General features: G+C 44.2%; 1 protein-coding gene across 4 annotated transcripts in view; it reads left to right on the forward strand.

Annotated features, from left to right (window-relative positions):
* ADARB2 (adenosine deaminase RNA specific B2 (inactive)) overlaps positions 1 to 21675 on the forward strand; it is an 802765-nt gene that overhangs the window by 737384 nt on the left and 43706 nt on the right. For all 4 annotated transcript variants that reach the window (XM_068235806.1, XM_068235807.1, XM_068235808.1 and 1 more), the window contains one exon: positions 8708 to 8889. In XM_068235806.1, the coding sequence (XP_068091907.1) occupies positions 8708 to 8889 (182 nt within the window). The remainder of the gene's footprint in view (positions 1 to 8707; positions 8890 to 21675) is intronic.

Raw genomic sequence — 21675 nt, forward strand, 5'->3', positions numbered from 1 at the left:
GAAATCCTAAAGGTACTCATTGGACTTTGGGCCCCTTAGTGCAGTTAGGGTGCAAAAAAGTGCCACACATGTGGTATTGCCATACTCGGGAGAAGTAGTACAATGTGTTTTGGGGTGTATTTTTACACATACCCATGCTGGGTGGGAGAAATACCTCTGTAAATGACAATCTTTTGATTTTTTTACACACAATTGTCCATTTACAGAGGTATTTCTCCCACCCAGCATGGGTATGTGTAAAAATACACCCCAAAACACATTGTACTACTTCTCCCGAGTATGGCGATACCACATGTGTGGCACTTTTTTGCACCCTAACTGCGCTAAAGGGTCCAAAGTCCAATGAGCATCTTTAGGCTTTACAGGGGTGCTTACAATTTAGCACCCCCCAAAATGTCAGGACAGTAAACACACCCCACAAATGATCCCATTTTGGAAAGTAGACCCTTCAAGGTATTCAGAGAGGGGCATGGTGAGTCCGTGGTAGATTTCAGTTTTTTTTGTCGCAAGTTAGAAGAAATGGAAACTTTTTTTTTTTTTTTTTTCTCACAAAGTGTCATTTTCCGCTTACTTGTGACAAAAAATAATATCTTCTATGAACTCACTATGCCTCTCAGTGAATACTTTGGGATGTCTTCTTTCCAAAATGGGGTCATTTGGGGGGTATTTATACTATCCTGGAATTCTAGCCCCTCATGAAACATGACAGGGGGTCAGAAAAGTCAGAGATTCTTGAAAATGGGAAAATTCACTTTTTGCACCATAGTTTGTAAACGCTATAACTTTTACCCAAACCAATAAATATACACTGAATGGGTTTTTTTCATCAAAAACATGTTTGTCCACATTTTTCGCGCTGCATGTATACAGAAATTTTACTTTATTTGAAAAATGTCAGCACAGAAAGTTAAAAAAATCATTTTTTGCCAAAATTCATGTCTTTTTTGATGAATATAATAAAAAGTAAAAATCGCAGGAGCAATCAAATAGCACCAAAAGAAAGCTTTATTAGTGACAAGAAAAGGAGCCAAAATTCATTTAGGTGGTAGGTTGTATGAGCGAGCAATAAACCGTGAAAGCTGCAGTGGTCTGAATGGAAAAAAAGTGGCCGGTCCTTAAGGGGTAGAAAGCCCTAGGTCCTCAAGTGGTTAATAGGCACCATCATATAGACATAGCCCTTTTTGCCTGGACGTTTTATTTTTAGTAACATCCATTTTTAAAATTAGTTCAATGAGAAATGTATGTGACTCAAAAATGTTTCACATTCTTATTGATTTTTTTATTATTATTATTGATTTACAAAGCGCCAACATATTCCATGGCGCTGTACAAAATAAGAAACAAACATGGGGTACAAGAAACAAACATGGGGTACAAGAAACAAACATGGGGTTCAAGAAACAAACATGGGGTACAAGAAACAAACACGGGGTACAGAAACAAACATGGGGTTCAAGAAACAAACATGGGGTACAAGAAACAAACATAGGGTACAAGAAACAGACATGGGGCTTGATTCACAAAGCAGTGCTAACCTACTTAGCACGTCTAAAGTCTTTAGACGCGCTAACCAGGGTGCTAAGTCGGTTAGCACCGGATTTATCAATCAGATCGCGCGCTAACTTTGCGCGCGCAAAGTTTTACGCACGCTAAGTCCCATAGGCTTTAATGGGCACTTCGCGCGGAGCGCCCTGCGCTCTGTGCAGTATGCGCGTAAAGTTTTCCGCGTATAAAGTTTTGCGTGCGTAAAGTTTTATGCGCGAAAAGCTTGTTTAGACGTGCTAAGGGGGTTTTCACAGGTGTGCTAACAGTTAGCACCGCTTTGTGAATCAAGCCCATGGGGTTCAAGAAACAAACATGGGGTACAACAAACAAACATGGGGTACAGAAACAAACATGGGGTACAGAAACAAACATGGGGTACAGAAACAAACATGGGGTACAAGAAACAAACATGGGGTACAGAAACAAACATGGGGTACAGAAACAAACATGGGGTACAAGAAACAAACATGGGGTACATCTACACACATCTACAGTATCTATAAATTGGAGTAGGAAGCATTCAGAAAGATGTTCTCTGTGTAAATCTTTTTTGACCTTTGTCATTGTTTACACTATATGTTGGTAATGTTCTGCTTTTGACCATTTTAAAAGGACTTCCGAGGTCAAAAACTAAAGGCTGCGCAGTCGCACTCGCGGCAAAGCGTACTGCGCAGCCGCGGCTCAAGGCGGTGGCCATCTTACTTGTGGCATACATGCGACCTGTTCAGTGGGGTCGGGCCGAGCCATGGGGGAACGAAAATGGCTGCAATGACGGCGGAACGGTGCGGGGGACGCGCTGGACGTCCTCCGTGGATTCTGATATTAAAAAGGTATAGTGTCATTTTCTTGTTTTTGGCCTCGGAAGTCCTTTAAGCAATGCATGCGTTATATGTATTATAATGACTGTGAACTGCAATGGAGACTGGAAATAGACATTAATACAAAGCCTGCATAAAGCGATCAGTTACAACGCAGTACTGTGAACCGGCCCATAGAATTGTATAAGCAGTGAGTTAACATGCAGCATTATTCTGCAACACGAACGACCACTGCAAACAGTGCCTTAGGCTGGAATCACTATGGACATTTGCATACAGATGCATTAAAATGAGTGTGAACTACAAAGACTGGACATAGACTTTTTAGGGCCTGTTTCCACTAAAACGCAGATTGGATGCAGAATGGATGCAGAAAAACTGACTCCAATGAATGCCTATGGGATAATCTGCATCAGAAAAATCGTGTTTAGTGGAAACAGGCCTATAGGCATTCATTGGAGTCAGTGTTTCTGCATCCATTCTATAATCCAATCTGCGTGTAGTGGAAACAGGCCCTTAAAGGGAACCCAAGGTGAGAGGGATATGGAGGCTGACATGTTTATTTTCTTTTAAATAATGCACATTGCCTGGCTATCTTGCTGATCCTCTGCCTCTAATACTTTTAGCCATAGACACTGAACAAGCATGCAGATCTGATGTCTATGACAAATCTGACAAGATTAGCTGCATGCTTGTTTCAGGTGCAGGTGGGGGAGAAATGAATCATCGTTTTCATGCAAGTAAAGATTCACCTCTCCTTGAGCTGATAGTCGTTGGACCATCCCAGAAGCATTTTCACCTACTGGGAGCCCTGTAGTAAAACTGTCATCTGCTTTCCTGAAGTGATGCAAAGATGTAGCAGCTGAAGGACCATTTTCAAGTTTTACACAGGCACAGCAGAGGTACTATTACACTGAAGAGACTTTAATCAACTTTGTGACTGTAAACACAATGTAACAACTGAAAATGAGCTCTCTGTGAAGCTCTCTCTGTTTCAAGCATACACACAGTTCAGAACAGCTCATTAGAAGATTTTAATATATAATAAAAAGCAGCTGGAATAAAATGCAATGGCAGCTTTCATAACAAGATAAAGTACACTTTGGAAACTTGTAATTTGTAGACAGACAATAATACTTGTGCACAAAAGCAAATATGATAACTGAATGAGTAATAAAAAGTATTGAATGTTATGTCAGAGTTTCAGACCACTGTAACTGAATGTAATTTGCATTTTGCTTAAAAAATAGTTAAAGCAATCAACTAGAAGTTGACACCACAAGTGGTACTGGAAAACAAAATGCAACAAAATGCACATGCACCTATCATCCCCCCCCCCCCCACGCCTGAGACATACCCCGTTTATATCACCATCAGAAGCCTTAGGCCCAGGGTACAACTATTACAGTTAATAAAAACTCAATGTGTTTTTATGCTGATATTGTCTAGGTTCTTTTCTGGGGGCGCCATCTTCATCAGCAGCCTTGCTTGCAGCATGGCTCCTTGTCTTGTTGATTAAAAGCTGCTCACTGTGTTTCTTACAGTATTCTGTCTTTCCTGAAGAGTCTTTGGAAGAGGTCCATCTTCTTCAAACCCTTCAGTTATATAACTGGCTGCCAGCTTCTCTTGTATAGAATGGGCAAGGCCAGGCATAGAGATGAGAAAGATAGAGAAAATCCTTTCATCAACAAGAAAGGAGACAGTCTGCAAACAGGGCTTGGAGATAAACCAGGAAAACCTCAAAATAAAACATTACAACTGGCTGTTACTGCCTTTTCACTTTTACACATTAGGTTAATGGGTATGTTTAAGGAGACTTGTATACTCATTAACCAGAGTGGCTGTGCCTATGTGATTCATTTAAATGTGAGGCAATCAAATCAGAAAATTAACCCTCACTGTTATCATTGGGCACCCAACCAGGCATGGAGATTTCTGCGCCTAGTTAAAAATGGCGCCAGACATCGTTTTTATAAAAATGGCGCCTCATAGGAAATCATTGTAGAATGGTTTTTATCGTTTCTGACTGTTAAAAAATGGCGCCGTTGTCCTAAACGATATTTTTCGTTTATGTTTTTGCTTTTTGTATCTCACTAATGCCCTTCCTTCCCTCCCTCCCTGCAGAGTGCGAGCGGTGCGTTAGATATGAGAAGACTCACCGGGATCCGTCATGCCAGCGATGACAGCTTCTCTCCCTGCAGCGCTCCCAGCGTCATCTCCTAGGTAACAGCGTGTCTCCTTACTGTGACGCGCCTGCACGTACTGGCGGCGGCGCGTCACAGTAAGGAGACACGCTGTTACCTAGTAGATGATGCTCGGCGCGCTGCGGGGAGAGAAGCGGACATTGCAGACATGTCAAGTACTGTTGAGTCTTCTCATACTAACGTTCCGCTCGCACTCTGCAGGCAGGGAGGCAGGCTACATGTCGCCGCTGATCTGAGGTCTCCTATCATGGTACCCAGCCTGCACTAGCCACCCAGCCTGCACCTAAAACGAAAAAAAAACATAAAACGATATTTTTCGTTTAGAAGACATTTTCGTTCACTGTCTGGCGCCATTATTTGGCCGGCGCCATTTTTAACGGACCCGAGATTTCTTTAAAGAGTCCCCAAGCCCACCACTGTTGTTGACAGAGTTCTTAAAATGGAGGAAAGCGCTACATCACCTGTCCCTTTTAGATGTATACCCCCTCTGTAGCTGAGGTCAGGACTCTTTAAGTGGGAGGGGCCACATTTATTTTTCTCTGATTTCCATGGAGTTGGCTGTATTTTCACCATGCGATGTTTCTTAAGGTACAGCCACATAAGCAAATTAGCTCTTCCTATTGTAGCTCATAAAGAATAAACTGAGAGCCCCTTATGGTGCAGATTATAACACAATTGAAATCAGTATATATAAAATAGAGAAATAATACAAGTCTGGGTCACCGCTAAGATAACCATTGTGAAGGCAGCTGGGGAGTATATCACCTGACCCCACTCGGGTTAAAAGGGTGGCTATCTGTAGAAAAGAGGGGAAACGCATCCCTCAACCAAGGGTGCACGAACAATAGAGAAATCAATGGTACAGAGACGCCAACAGAATAAAAGCAATTATTTTAAAATTGATAAAAATAGGAGGTAGTGGTGGATTTACCTCCCTATAGAAGACACAGGTCTATATGAATGTGGTTCAAAAAACTTTAATCGATGACGCAATAAAGTTTTTTTGAACCACATTCATATAGACCTGTGTCTTCTATGGAGAGGTAAGTCCACCACTACCTCCTATTTTTATCAATTTTAAAATAATTGCTTTTTATCTGTTGGTGCCTCTGTTCCATCGATTTCTTGATCGTAGCTCATAGTTAGCGCTGCTTGCTCATAACTCACCACATCAAACTCAACCACACGTTTACACTTTGATATTGCTGTTTTATTTGATGTCCAGGAAACAGTGTAAGATTTTTTGCAATGACCCCATTTAATGGGGGAAAGTAGTATGCATATACTGTATTATACATACTTATTTGGAATTCAGCAACTTCTGATCTACATGTCACTACAATAAATGTGCACCATTGGGACGGTCGGAATTGCTGATAACTGATTCCCACGGCCGGATTTGTACTCTTCACCGCTCAAGGCCAATGTCACCAGCCACCCACTTCAGTATGGGTAAACTGATTACACCTTCCCCTCCCCCTCCAGTATAGGTAGCCAGAAGACTCCCTTAATCCCTCCCTCCCCTCCCTTTCAGTACAGCTCGCCTTCTCACAGCAGCAGCCATCCGTGTCACTCATTTCTCCACTCATCTCTAGTGCAGAAGCTTCCTCTTACCCTCCATCTCCAATGCTGCCCAAGTCCATAGCCGCCGGCCACAATGCAATCGTGCACAGAGAGCAAGGTGGCGGCTGCACAGGCCGCTAGCAGCAGAGTACGGCGTTCAGACGCTTGTCTGATCTTCCTGCATTGCAGCATTTGCAAGCTTGCAAATGATGCAACAGTTTAGCCTGCTGCTTTGGTGCCCTTGCTCCTGTGGTGCCCTAGGCCATGGCCTAGGAGGCCTAGGCCTAAATCAGGCCCTGCTGATTCCATGGATTTCAGAGGAGTCCGTCTTTTGTCATTGATGGCATTCTCTGATTGGTCAAATACTTCCAAGTATTGTAGATGTTGTAGAAATAAGAGCATAGCAAGTCATAGTAACCCTGTAGAGGAAGTAATCAAGGAATAAAGATGCAGATACATTATTAAAGAAGAGACCAGTCCACACTGCAGCTCCCTTCCTGTTAGTATAATCACAGACTAACAGATTATACCGCCATACTGAGGTTTACATGACTGTAGCTTAAAAGGAGATAAAATAAATAATGCAGTATATTGCATTATTGATCAGGTCCTTATTTTAAATTATAATAAGCACACACTAAAGTTAAGCTACACTAAGGGCTCTTTCACACCTGCCACTTAAGACAGTCACTTGTGATCACGCAATCATTTCTAGTGTTGCTGTTAGAATTCGGGACCTTGTGGTTCGGAACTTGAACAGCTGCATTCAGCACCATTTCACCAGGACTGGGTGTGTATCATTTAGCTTTTATATGTCCTGATTCCAACCTGGAAAGACAAAGTATTAAATGAAAAGCACCCAGTCCTTCTGTCCGGTGCTGAAATAGTGCTGAACGTGGCTGTTCAGGTTTGGAACCACGCGTTCCCATATTCAAACACCAACACTAATAATTTTCCAATGCTGCTGACTCCTTGAACTTCCTGCACATTGTGATAGAAGAAGTATAATAATATCTGAAGTTGGTTGGTTCGGCCTAACTTAAAAGTGTTGAATCAGTGTAAATAGAACAAAACTTTATTAAGCACTAATACAACGCGTTTCACAGCTGATAGCTGCTTCATCAGGTCAATAGAATGTCAGTACCAGCATTTGATGGGGCCAGGATCGCCATCTTTACTTATTTTTACCACCAACATCAACCTCAGATATTGTTATTCTTCTGACATCGGGCGCCTCCCACCATAGAGCTTTTCCAGTCATCCACCCATTTGGGGTTTTACTGTACATTTATTATATCTCATAAGCTTCTACAATAATTTTTGGGGGTAGAGACCAATGTGATCTTCACAAGGCCGAGTGGGGACAGTTTTTCCCTACATGCGCAGAGAGTGGTTGTTTGACCAGCATCCCTGACTTGTAAATTCCTTTTTACACATTATGCATTTCTTTTCTAAAATATTTTACATACTACACCTTGCACTTCCTTTCTCTCCTGTATGATCCTCCCTGCACATTACACCACTCCCACTCCATAGGGCAGAATGTGCCCATCAGCAGGGAGCCAAGCAGTGTGTTGGTATAGGATTGCTCACTCAGAACAGACAATCATCATTGTAGGTGGGTATTGGGCCTAACACATAGTTTCCAACTGTCCCTCTTTTTTCGCAGAAAATGGATTTTTCTTCCCTCTATCAGGACTGATGTGCTGATCTGTGTAAATATATGTATTTCACTACTAAAAACATAATTATAAAACTCTAAAGGGTCCTTTTACACTATATCAGTTGCTGTCAGTGGTAACCGAAAGGACAATTGATGTACAGTCCAGTGTCCATGTTTCCCTATGGCACTATTTCACACTATATGCTAAAAAACTGAATCTTTGAGAAAAAAAAATGCATTACAACACATTAAAGTGGTATGAAATGCAGCATTTTTTATTTGCTTTAAACGATTATTTACAGCATAAATTTTACTATCACAAAAAAAACTGTAGCAGAACAGCATTGAAACAGTTAAACACAATTATTCCTTCTTCAATGGAAAGCTTCTGAAGAGGTGATAACATTATCTTTTATTTACATTCTTTAGTCTGCTACAATTAGTATACATTCCTAGTTGTGCTGACAATAAGCTCTTTTTGCTGCAGAAGTAGAGAGCTGAGAACTGATCACTAGATAGATTTTAGTATATAAATACAGCAGCCACAAAATAAAATGCAATGGCAGCTTTCGGAGCGTAGGGGTGTGGCTAGGGGTGTGGTTTGGGTGTGGTTTGGGTGTGGATGGAGGCAGGCATAGCAGAGGTGGTTCTTAAAGGTCTCCCTCTTACTTATCTCAAATATATTGGAAGATATCCTTTCAGGTTAGGTAGCATTTTGGGGCTGTTACTTTACCAGAATACCTGACAAGTGTTTTAGAGGGTCAGACATATTTAGTGCTTTTAAAACCAGAGGTTTACAGACTGATTACCTCCTCAGCAGCTGATGCATTATTCCTTATACTGAACATGGTAATTTGTAATCACCTGACTCTGCACTCTCCTCAACAGCGTATTATTTAATCTCTTTTGTCCAGATGGAATATCCTTGGGCTACAGGGCGCTCTCCTCAGTCACTTCATCGAGCCAATCTACATTCACAGCATTATCGTCGGCAGCCTGCATCACACGGGCCACCTTTCCAGGGTAATGAGCCACAGAATAGAAGATATTGGTAATTTGCCAGGCCCGTATCGGCATAATCATCCTCTGCTCAGCGGTAAGCAAATACCTTTCATCCAGACAAATTATCACGCTCCCTTCAGGTCTTCTAAAGCGTAGTAATTGTCCTCGGTGCCTACATGAAAGTTAATCAAGGTCAAGCAGCTACAAGGCCCTTCAAGAAGGCCTACATTATACCATGTTTACAGATGACTCCTCTCGTATATTGTTCTACAGAACACTGCTGTCCTTTGAATCAAGTATCTGTAGTTAATTCCCAGTGTGCATTTCCAATTAATGCAGAGAATTAAGATGCCAAAGTGTCTTATTAAGCCTCTATAGTAACTGAGAATAGGCAGCTTTGATCACATTAAGAGGAAATTGACTAGCTATGCAATACAATGCAAAGGCATTTCGGCGTATTGACCAGATCTGGGATTTTTTTTGTTTTTTGGGTTTCTTTTAGTGTAGTTCCTAAACATCTTGTTGACAAAATGGATTCAGTTGCAATTATTCAATGACATATACTTAGCCTAAGAGAAATAAATCGTCCTTGAGGAGCGCTAATCACTTCTGAGCTAAGCAGGCAAGGAGATTGATAGAAACTGGAATTAGTTTCATAGTGCTACCCAATGGTATTACTACAATTAATGGGGATTGCAAGATTTACGAAAGTCATGCTAGGGAATACAATATACAAAATGTGGTATCAGGGACGCCCCTACTTCTGTACAAAACTGATAAGAATGTAATTCCTCAATATAAATAGTTGGTATATGTCATCAACGATTTTAAAATCTGGAACCTACGTGTGTGAGAGTTTTTGCTGGTCCCCCACCTCACCTACAACTCAGAATCACGGGGAGGGGTGTAGCTATCTCACACACATATAAGGAATATATACGTATAAAACAACTTCCTAGTTGAGCCACAGGAACACCAAAAGGTTGTTAGCCTGATGAGTAATGAGAGGATAGGTACTAACACTGGGTGTCCTGGGTTGCAGGGCTCCTGGTAAGAAAACTGCCATATCTAAAACTGAAGGAATACAAGGGTGCAAATATATACAATGGCACAAAACTTCTTCATGTTTCACCCCGAAGGGCTTCGTCAGGAAGTGGCCAAGTATACAGTGAATAAACAAAAGACAATATTTACAACACCCCCACCCCCCACCAAATATTCCCAGCAGTGTAATAGCCCCTGGCTCTAATAATGGGGAATCAATGGAAATTACGATGAGAGCCTGAGGCTAGGCTATAGCAGAAAAATGCATTTGTTGCTATGGAGAAGGGAGGCGGGATGATGGTGCATGTTGGAGCAGCTTCAAGCAGAAGGGGTAAGGGTCATTTAACCTTCCTGGCGGTAAGCCCGAGCTGAGCTCGAGCTATGCCGCCGGAAGGCACCGCTCATGCCCCGCTGGGCCGATTTGCATAATTTTTTTTTTGCTACACGCAGCTAGCACTTTGCTAGCTGCGTGTGCAATCCGATCCCCGCCGCTATCCGTCGCGCCGCAGCTGCCCCCCCCCCCCAGGCAGCGCTGAGGGGTGGATCAGAGTCCCCTTTGACGTCACAGTACAGAATCAGATTCCAAACGACAGAGCTTCAGTTGTACTAGGCCTCTGCTTGCTGCCTGAACTCCTGGTCCTTTGCCTGCTTCCTGATATCCCTGGTCTGACCTTTTGCCTGTTTTTACCTGTCGTTTGGAATCTGATTCTGTACTGTGTTGCCACGGGCGTAACTAAAAATCACTGGGCCCCCCTGTGAAATCACTGAGCCCCTCTCCCCCATCCTTCCCCGCTTTCAGCAAAGCGAGCGTTCTGGTCACCATAGCCACCGACCCCGGAGGATCTTGGGACGTGACGTCACATCCGCCCCTACGATTGTGAGCCTGGTCCCCGGCTCGGCTGAGTGGGACACAAGTGTGCTGAGGCCCCATCTGCCAGGCCCATGTGCCAGCCACATCTGAATCAGGTGAGACCCGCCCAGTAGAAGCGGTTATTGTGTTGTCAGAAGGCTCAAAGCGCCCCTTCTTTTTATGAATTGTAAAAATAGCCTGGTCACTAGGGGGTGTAAGCCTACGGTCCTGAACTGGTTAAAGGGAACCTTAAAGCGGAATATAACCCTGCATTTCAACTTTGCTCTAAAACATTATTTACAGCATATTACTGTATATGCAAAAAGCATTTTTTTTTATACTAGACCAGCATTGGAAGGGTTAAACACAGAGGTTTTAAGTTCCGTGCAGACGTTCAGATAGTTACATTCTATTTAGTTATATGTACCGTATTTTTCGCCGTATAAGACGCTCCGGCATATAAGACGCACCCAGATTTAGAGGGCAAAAATCAGGAAAAAAAGAAAAAACTAAACCTAGGTGTGTCTATGATGCAGGGGTGTCTTAAGGACTTTTTACCCCCCCCCCCCCCTTTCCAGTTACATTACATACTATTACACCACATAAGGGGACAGTGTTATGATTGGTTGTTCCCATGTTGCCTGCCTATGTTCCTCTATGTGGCCAGTGTAGTGATTGGCTGTTCCTGTGTACCCCTGTGCTGGTCCTGTGCTGTGTCTCCCTGTGCCTGCTGTGTCCCCCTGTTCTGCCTGCCGTGTCCCCCTGTTGTGCCTGTGGCCCCCTGTGTCAGTGTCCCCCTATTGTGCTAGTGTCCCCCTGTTGTGCCAGTGTCCCCTGTGGCAGTGTCCCCCTGTTGTGCCAGTGTCCCCTGTGGCAGTGTCCCCCTGTTGTGCCAGTGTCCCCCAGGGCCTGCCATGTCCCCCTGTTGTGCCTGTGCCCCCCTGTTGTGGCAGTGTGCCTGTGGCCCCCTGTTCTGCCAGTTCCCCCTGTGCCTGCCATGTCCCCCGTTGTGCATGTGCCGCTCTGTTGTCCCAGTGTCCCCCTGTTGTACCTGTGCCCCCCTGTTGTGCCAGTGTCCCTTGTGCCTGTGGCTCCCTGTTGTGCCAGTTCCCCCTGTGCCTGCCATGTCCCCCTATTGTGCCTGTGCCCCCCTGTTGTGCCAGTGTCCCCCTCTGTAAGTGTCCTCCAGTGTCGGTGTCCCCCCTGTGCAGGCAGCGTGAGTACACTTAATACATTACCTGCTCCTGCCGCCGCGCTCCTGGCTCCAATCCTGCCCGATCCTCTTCTTCCATCTACCGCTGCCTGCTGCTGCCCCCGCCGAACATCGCTGGCCGGTCCTAATTAGCCGCATGGATACGCTATCATCACACGCATGCCGCCGAACAACGCTGGCCGGATCTAATTAGCCGCGCAGGGATATGCGATCAGCACACCACGTGCGCCGGGGTCACGCATACGTGACCCGGCGCACGCTGATCTTGTATCCCTGTGCAGCTAATTAGGACCCGCCAGCGTTGTTCGGCGGCATGCGTGTGATGATAGCGTATCCATGCGGCTAATTAGGACCGGCCAGCGATGTTCGGCGGGGGCAGCAGCGGGCAGCGGAAGAAGAGGATCAAGTAGGACTGGAGCCAGGAGCGCGGCGGCAGGAGCAGGTAATGTATTTATTGCTTCCCTGCGCACCTCTGCACCCCAAAATCCGTACCTTCGCCGCATAAGACGCACCCACTTTTCCCTCAACATTTTGGGGAAGAAAAAGTGCGTCTTATACGGCGAAAAATACGGTATATATTTAGAAATGTTACACACTCTTTGGCTGTCCTCCAACTCCTTCTCAGTGAGAGAGATGAGTCACAATAAACACTTAGATACATCTATGTAAACAAAAAGTATCTAACTTAAGTTCGGATGCGTCTGCAGAAAACTCTAGGGACTTTAAAGAGAACCAGAGATGAAGCACCCTCATGTATTTTATTACATTTATCAGTGGGAACATGACAGTAAACACCTACCCTGCTTTTAGTTTCATTGTTATCTGCTTAATTAGTCTATTAGTCTATTAGCAACTGTGATAAGAATCCACCGACAATTCAGTCGAGGTTTGACCTGGAATCATTATAGCTGAGTCACTCTTCTGTGAAGTGCTTTCAAGCCCAAGCCTTCCCCCTCCTGGCTTAGATCTTCTGCTTTGCATACTGAGAGCTGTGATGACATGGGAGGGGGCTGCTCCTGAGAGAGAAGCTCTGTGGCTGTAATATGATCCCTGTGTGCTCTGTGTGCACTAGATTCTCATAGGAATGAAAATGCAGTTATTATCAGTGACACTTCCTACAGGCAGATCATACCAATATGAAAGCACATAGATGAAAGGCTGCATTTAGCCTAGATAGCAGCCTAGTCTCATATAGCCTAGACAGCACATCCAGAACAGCTCATAACCTGGAAGCAGAAGTGATATGAGCCGGCGGCCATATTTGATTTTTCCTGGAGCAATAATGGATAAAAAACACTAAAAAAGGCACACCAGAGCGGCAAAATTATCAGGTAGAGCATTTATTCTTTACAATCTATCAACTGATATGTTTATTTTGTGTGAAACGTTCATCTCTGGTTCCCTTTAAAGCCCTGTGCAACCCTTCCAATGCTGGTCTAGTAAAAAAAAAATGCTGGTTGCATATAATATACTGTAAATAATGTTTTAGAGCGAAGTTGAAATGCAGGGTTATATTCCTCTTTAAGTGACATGTGACATGATGAGATAGACATGTGTATGTACAGTGCATGGCACACAAATACCTATGCTTTGCCCCTTTTCTTCTTTCCCTGCCTGAAACAAATATTCAGCTATGCAACTGACGGTTTTTCTCCAGTCTAGATCTAGTCAGACTTTAGAGTCCCTCATTGATAAGGTATTACAGCCACAAAGTGTTCTGTGTAAATTTTCTGTGTCTGTGTTTGGATAAAGTACTTTCCTTGCAGAGAACTGGGCTTTTGAGAGCAGGGGATAGATAATAAGGTCAATCGTTCATATATTTCAGCTCTCCAAGACACGGGACAGACTATTATTCTGGCTGGTTGATGTGGCTTGGTTCATTCACCATACCAGCACTTGGTCTTTGAGGCAGGGATGTGAACTTGGGAGGTGTCATTCGGGTCCACCAGGGTTCAGAGAGTGTCTAGTTTGTAGGAGCAAATCCCGCCTGTGATCATCTTAGGATAGGTTTCATATGCAAAGATAAAATAATTCCAAGTTTTTTGTTTGGTTGGTTTTCTTATCATTTAAAAAGCTACATTCTTGGGGTATGGGGGTTCTGGGTTGCTACTTAAAAATGCATTCTAGAATTTTGGTATTAAGATGCACTGCAACAACTTATAGTAGAATGCACTACTTCTGGCTACCAAATTTTACATTATTTATCCTGGTTTCAGCATCAGAAGTACCTCCTATGTGTATATATTGCTATATGTAACCCGACCCTCCCACTGATATTTAGCCTAGGTCTTCTCTTCCTAGTACACTCTGGGAGACCAAGTGTTGTTTCTGCTTACTTTGGAACACACAACAAACATTCCACAGTGATGCACCTTGCCAACAGCAAAAATGTCAATACCTGAGAAAAAATAAAAAACATAAATCAGGATGAAGAAATATTTAGCAATAGGCAAACAGTGAATAAATAATTTGTAAATTAACGTTGTAAAAAATAAGGAATTTTGCTCATTAAGTTATGTTCTGTAAAGTTCATCTTTAAAGCAAACCGGAAGTGAAAAAAACATGATATAATGAATTGTATGTGTAGTACGGATAATTAATAGAACATTAGTAACTAAGAAAAGAGTCTCATATTTTTATTATCAGTTAACCACTTGAGGACTACAGGGCTAAACCCCCCTAGTGACCAGGCCATTTTTAGCTAAATTGGCCACTGCAGCTTTAAGGCCAAGCTGCAGGGCCGCACAACACAGCACACAAGTGATCCCCCCCCCCCCCCCCTTTTCTCCCCACCAACAGAGCTCTCTGTTGGTGGGGTCTGATCGCTCCCCCCATGTTTATTTTTTTTAAAATAAATATTATTGTTTGTTTGTTTTTTCTAAAATCCCCTGTTTCTTTAAATTTATTCCCTCCCTCCCTCCCTCCCTCCCCACAGCCGGCCAATTATGGCGATCGGCTGTCATAGGCTTCTGCCTATGAGAGCCGATCGCTCTCTTGTCCCCCATGGGGACAGCCGTGTCACACGGCTGTCCCCAGTGCAGCGCTGCTGCTCATCGCAGCGCTGCACCAAGTAAATAGATGGCGTAATCGCCGGCTAACAGTCTCCCAAACGGCAATAGCCGCTCGGAGACTGAAGGCGGGGCGGAGCTCCGCCCTCCGAGCATGAGATGCGTGCGCACCATGCGCGCGATCTCATGCTAAACAGAGCCCCAGGACTTTACGCCAATTGGCGTTAGGCGGTCCTGGGGCTGCCGCCGCGGCCACGCCTACTGGCGTGACGCAGGCGGCAGAAGGTTAAGTAGCTTTTTTTATAACATTACATCATTCTGTCATATTTTCAGTTTTAAAACCACATTCTGTCTAAACTATAAAACAAAGCAGTAATAATAACTCTTTGAACTTTCCTGCAGTAAAACCTTATTTCAAGCTGTCTCTCACTGTTTCTTGGCTGTTTAAGTGCTTCTGAAAACAGTATTGTACTCAAACCAAGTTGGGTCGAATAGTTTAGAGAAGCTCTTTTGCATAGATAACAACTTAAAGGGAACCTGAGGTGATGGGGATATAGAGGCTGCCATATTTATTTCCATGTAAACAATGCCAGATGCCTGGCCGCCCTGTTGATCTTCTGGTATAAGTAGTGTCTAAGTCAAAACCCTGGAACAGGGATATAGCTAATCCAGTAAAACCCGAGTCAGAGTACATGATCTGCTGCATGCTTGTTCAGGGTCTATGGCTAAAAGTATTAGAGACACAGGGTCAGGAGGACTGCCAGGCAACTGGTATTATTTACTAATGTTTAGAGAGAAATTAATATGGCAGCCTCCATATTCCTCTGTCTCTCCTTCCCTTTAAAGAGACTCTGTAACAAAATGTTCAGCCTTATTTCTTCTATCCTATAAGTTCCTATACCTGTTCTAATGTGGTCTTTGTTACTTCAGCCTTTTCTAGTTGCACAGTGGCTGTGTTATCTCCGTTATATGATCTAATCTTCTCTCTTCTGTCAGCTCTGTGGGCTGAGGCTGGAATGTGTAGAATGTGCTGCACTGCTTGTCATTGGCAGAAGCTATACACACCCTGTCCAAGCTCTGTATGAGTCAAAGACTGAGCTACTCTCAAGCCCATCACACTCTAGTTAGAAGCCATGTCTTTTGTTTGTAAACACTGCCTAAAACTGGCAATTACAAGCCAGGATTGCAGCAGGGAGTGGCAGAAACAGCACAGAGGGGCCCAGGAGAACATAATGAATAGGATGGTTTGTTTTTTATTATAAGAATTTTAGAGTACAGATTCTCTTTAAGTTTTTTAGCTCTTCCTGTACTGGAAAACAATAATGGACACAGGAGGGCACATAAGGGACACATGAGGGCACATAAGGGACATATAAGGGGACATAAGGGACACAGGAGGAAACATGGGGACACAAAAGGGACGCAGGAGGACGCCACTTGGGGGAGAACATGTACAAGACGCTCCTGGGATATGGACACTCCAGGTTTTGTATACATTTATTTTTTTTCCCTGGCTTGTGCCCCCTAAACCTAGGCACGTCTTATATTCCGGAGCGTCTTATACAGCGGAAAATACGGTATATGTAATTTGTTGACTACAGAAAAATTACCACTTCTATAGCCTTCATCTTATAATTATACAAGATAGTTCCTGGTAGTTATAGTTAAAAATAAATACAATTTCCTGATGTATTTTAACATATTTATAGCCAGTGTTCCAAAGCCATTAAGGGCATAATTGCTGCATCTTTACATCTGCATCTGTTTAAGCCAATTGACCCCCCAGAGCTTCTCCAAGTACAGTGAGCAGACCATAGTCACATCCACATCATTTTATATCAATTACTGAAAGGATTAAAATAGCCTTTTAATAGAGCTGACATTTTACATCCAGAACTATTGTGTGCATTTGTATCGATGCAAGTTTCTTTTTTTATATTCTGATATTTTGTGCCAACAGCAGCTAAACACTCTAAATCCCATATCAGATATCAGTTTGCCAGAACAATAAGTTAAAAAAAAGGTATCAACTTGAGATTGACCAAGATGGCCGACTGAGTGAATAGGCTTTGTGGAGCTCAGTCAACCTGATATCCAAACCCCATCCCATAAGGTTAATATGCTGTTGCTTATCTTTTAAAGCAAAGAGAAAGTTCTGAGCTCAGGTCCGCTTTAAAGGTGCCCATAGACCTGACAATTAGGGGCAGATTCGACAAAGACACAAATGTATCTCTAATCAAATCTGATTAGAGATAAATGTCTCTTGTCAATTTTGCCCATACACTACAGGCCGATTCCCGTCCGATTTCAGCATGAAGTCTTCAGGGAATCGCCTGAGCCCGCTGCCCCCGCACCGCCACTGCCCCCGTGTATAAATGTGCCCCCCTTGTGCATTTATACGTTACCTATCCTGTTGCAGCCTCCGCGCCATGTCCCATAACCTCCGGGCCAAATTTTGTATGCGCTACTGGCACATAGCATCTGACGTCAGACGCTATGCGCCAGTAGCGTGTACGGATAGCTTATGGGACACCGCGCTGAGGCTGCAACAGGACAGGTAACGTATAAATGCACACGGGGGGCACATTTATACATTGCGGCAGGGGTTTCGTCGTCTCGTCGCTCGCTTGGAAATCGCCGCCGTACCGCCGCACACCCGACCAACCAACTTCGGCCCGATATCTTGCAGCATGCGAGATAGACAAAGCGACGAATTTCTGTCCTGAAATTGGTTTCTTTGTCGGTCGGGCATGCACTTGTCTGCAACGGTGTCAGTGGGATAGGCACAGGGACACTGCGTGCGCTCACGTAGGTAGGTGGGTGCACTGAAGTGAACAACAGATAGTAGATATATGCAGTGATGGGTATTACAATGTGCACCTGTCACACACAGACAGGTACCGGACTGGCACAGTGACACTGCGTGCGCTCACGTGGGTAGGTGGGTGCACTGAAGTGAACAACAGGTAGTAGGTATATGCAGTGATGGGTATTACAATGTGCACCTGTCACACACAGACAGATACCGGACAGGCACAGTGACACTGCGTGCGCTCACGTAGGTAGGTGGGTGCACTGACTGAAGTAAACAACAGGTAGTAATATGCAGTGATGGGTATTACAATGTGCACCTGTCACACACAGACAGATACCGGACAGGCCCAGTGACACTGCGTGCGCTCACGTAGGTAGGTGGGTGCACTGTGAACAGGTAGATATATGCAGTGAAATGTATTACAATGTGCACTTGTCACACACACAGGTAGTCACTGAATGTGCTGGGCCTGGCAGTGGCACACACAGTAAGAATTACCAAGGCTGTCTATGCAACACAAGTGTCAGTGGGACACACACACACAAACAAAAAATTGGATCACAAGAACAAAATTAGCTCTCAAAAGAGCTGTTGTGGGGTGCTTTTTTAGCAATAAGAATCAGCAAGGAGCAAGCTAAAAAGCCTACAAGAGCCTAACTAAGCTTTCCCTATGAGAGTCTGCAGCAGCTTTCCCTTCTCTAATTAATGCAGGCACACAAGTGAGTCCAAAGCCTGACACTGCCTGCCTTTTATAAGGGGGGGAGTGGCTCCAGGAGGGAGTGTAGCCTCATTGGCTACAATGCGCCTGCTGACTGTGATGTAGAGGGTCAAAGTTGACCCTAATGATGTAGTATAGGAGGCAATCGAACCGCCATAATGTGCACGTTCGATCGCGAACGCGAACCACTGAAGTTTGCCGTTTGCCGGCGAACCTTTCGGGCCATCTCTGATAATAATAACAGGCTACTTGATTTCACTCTTGCCACACTGCCAGCCTTGCACTTTCATTTCTGTGCCTGGAAGTTAAAATTTAGGACATTGTTTTATTACAGAATACCCCCTAAACTGGACTCTTTATGGTTTATTTATGGGTAGTTTTATTGTCTGCTGGTAACTGAGTGTAATGATATATATTTATAAATACACTGGGCGTGCTGACCAAACTCTTCTGTTTTAGGGCCATAGCAGTCTCCAGTAGGTAATGTGAGTGCTGTTATTAGCAGGTATCCTCACCTCTCATTTCGCAACATCTTCCTGCTATATATTAAAGAGACTCCCTAACAAAAATTGCATCCTGTTTTTTATCATCCTACAAGTTCCAAAAGCTATTCTAATGTGTTCTGGCTTACTGCAGCACGTTCTACTATCACCATTTCTGTAATAAATCAACCTATCTCTCTCTTGTCAGACTTGTCAGGCCTGTGTCTGGAAGGCTGCCAAGTTCTTCAGTGTTGTGGTTCTGTGATGCATCTCCCCTATCCAGGCCCCTCTCTGCACACTGCCTGTGTATTATTTAGATTAGAGCAGCTTCTCTCTTCTCTCTTATATTTTACAAGCTGGATAAATACTCCTCTGAGCTGGCTGGGCTTTCACATACTGAGGAATTACATACAGGCACAGCTGTCTGCACTCTGCAGGAAGAAACAGCCTGACACTTCAGTGGAAGATAGCTGCAGGAAAGAAACACACAAATGATCTCTTGAGATTCAAAAGGAAGGCTGTATACAGCCTGCTTGTGTATGGATGTATTTTCTATGTGTGGACATACTGTACATCAATCTACTTCCTGTTTTGGTGGCCATTTTGTTTGTTTATAAACAAACTTTTTAAAACTGTTTTTAACCACTTTTAATGCGGCGAGGAGCGGCAAAATTGTGACAGAGGGTAATAGGAGATGTCCCCTAACGCACTGGTATGTTTACTTTTGTGCGATTTTAACAATACAGATTCTCTTTAAGTTATTCACACTACTCTATATCCAGCCCTTGTATTCCTGCTAAAACGCATGCATGAAATAAAGACACAAGGAAAAAATTGCAAGGGTGGATAAAGTAATCGTAATAAACTGTAAAGATCGTTTTCAACAGTGTGCGAAGTGAAGCCGAAAACATATAAATGATAAGTAAAACAGATGGGAAATGAAAACGAAAAGATACTTTAAAGAGATTCTGAAGCGTCATAGATAGCAGGGGCATGTGTGCCCCTGCTAAAACGAACGCCGCTATCCCGCGGCTTCACGGGGGTCCCTTCACCCCCAAATCTCCTCCGTGCAGCGGGGGAGCGCTTCTGCATTGGGGCAGGGCTAACCGCCGCAGCCCTGCCTCCCGCGCGTCTATCAGACGCGTACCTCCGGTCCTCCGCCTCTCCCCCGCCCCTCCCAGTCTTCCTTCACTGAGAGGGGCGGGGGAGAGGCGGCGATGCGCGTCTGATAGCCGCGACTAGAGGCAGGGCTGCAGCCGTTAGCCCTGCCTCCAGGAAGAGCAGGAAGAGAAAATTCACGACTAAGTCTACGACCAAGTTTTGCGGGGATGGGTTTGGGGGTGAAGGGACCCCCGTTTAGCCGCGGGATAGCGGCGTTTTAGCAGGGGCACACATGCCCCTGCTAACTATGAGCTCTGAAGCGAGATTTATTCTCGCTTCAGAGTCTCTTTAAACACTGTTTAATTATTCAATAATAAAGCTTACCTTAAACCATACTCTCACACAGAACCCTCCCCTGGTGGTGCCTAACCCTAACCCCCCCCCCCCCTCGGTTGTGCCTAACCCTAATGCTGGGAATACATGGCTCGATTCTGAGCTGATTAGATGGTTAGATAGATTGTTTTGCTGCTTGATTTGTCATTGAAGTGAATTGAAAAAAAGATAAGAAAAACGAGCGGAAGATAAGAGAATCGAGCAGGCAAAACGATCGGGCGCAGAATTGAGCGCCACAATCGACTCGTGTATTCCCAGCATTAGACACCCCTCCGTGGTGGTGCCTAACCCTAAGACCCCCCTCCCTGGTGGTGCTTAACTACTTACTGCACCTGGAGCAGTATAATCACAGCCCTGGAAAACTTCACCTGAAATCCCAGGGCCATGAATACACGCCTTCAGCGGTGCTTCAGTGGCGCTCCCACGAGTGCTCCCGTCACCCCCCCCCCCCCCCCCCCCGTTACCGAGGAGATGAATGAATGGGAACGCAGTTCTCATTCATTAATCTAAGTCCCCGTGGCAATGAACACTGGCATCTATTAGATACCTGGGCCATTGTATATCCCTGAAGTTACAGTGCCATGCATTCCTTCCAATTCACGTACTTATGTATGTGAATCGGAAATAATGAGTGAGGACACCTTGTGGCCAAAAAGTAAAACTACATCTAGACACATGTTGCCTTCTTAAAACATAAGGTATTTGTAATAATTCACCTTTAAGTGAGCAAGTGTGGTTTCCCATGATGCATCACTCCCGAATATGGCAATCATCTATGCCCCTGAAGTCAGGCACACATCCAGAACCTCTGGTGTATAGTGAGCCAGTAGCTTATATATTTTAGAGAGCCACATCAATCCAGCATGCATACATCAATTTCATAGAATTTGTCCTCAACAGTGTATAGCATGGGTTAATATGGCTCTATGGCAGATGGTTTGGACCAGCACTACAGAGTACCCAGATAGCTCATGGTGACTCAGAAGACAGCATAAGGGGCTAAAAGAGACCGAAAAGCCCTCTTACTAAAAAAAGCGGTGCTAAATATAATTTTTCCATCTAATGACCTAATTAGTGAGGAGCTCACAGAGCAGGGGAATCAGTAACACACACTGTGGCTAGCTGACCCAATCTCCTATTTACACAAAAAAAGCCAGGATGCAGAACAGTGTGGATGTTTGACTTGTGGGAGCATCTTAGGTATGAGGTATAGTTTATTTTGGCATTCGCTTTAAGAGGCAGATAGATAAGTGTAC

This window comes from Hyperolius riggenbachi, chromosome 5 (assembly GCF_040937935.1).
Source record: "Hyperolius riggenbachi isolate aHypRig1 chromosome 5, aHypRig1.pri, whole genome shotgun sequence".
Lineage (NCBI taxonomy): Eukaryota > Metazoa > Chordata > Amphibia > Anura > Hyperoliidae > Hyperolius > Hyperolius riggenbachi.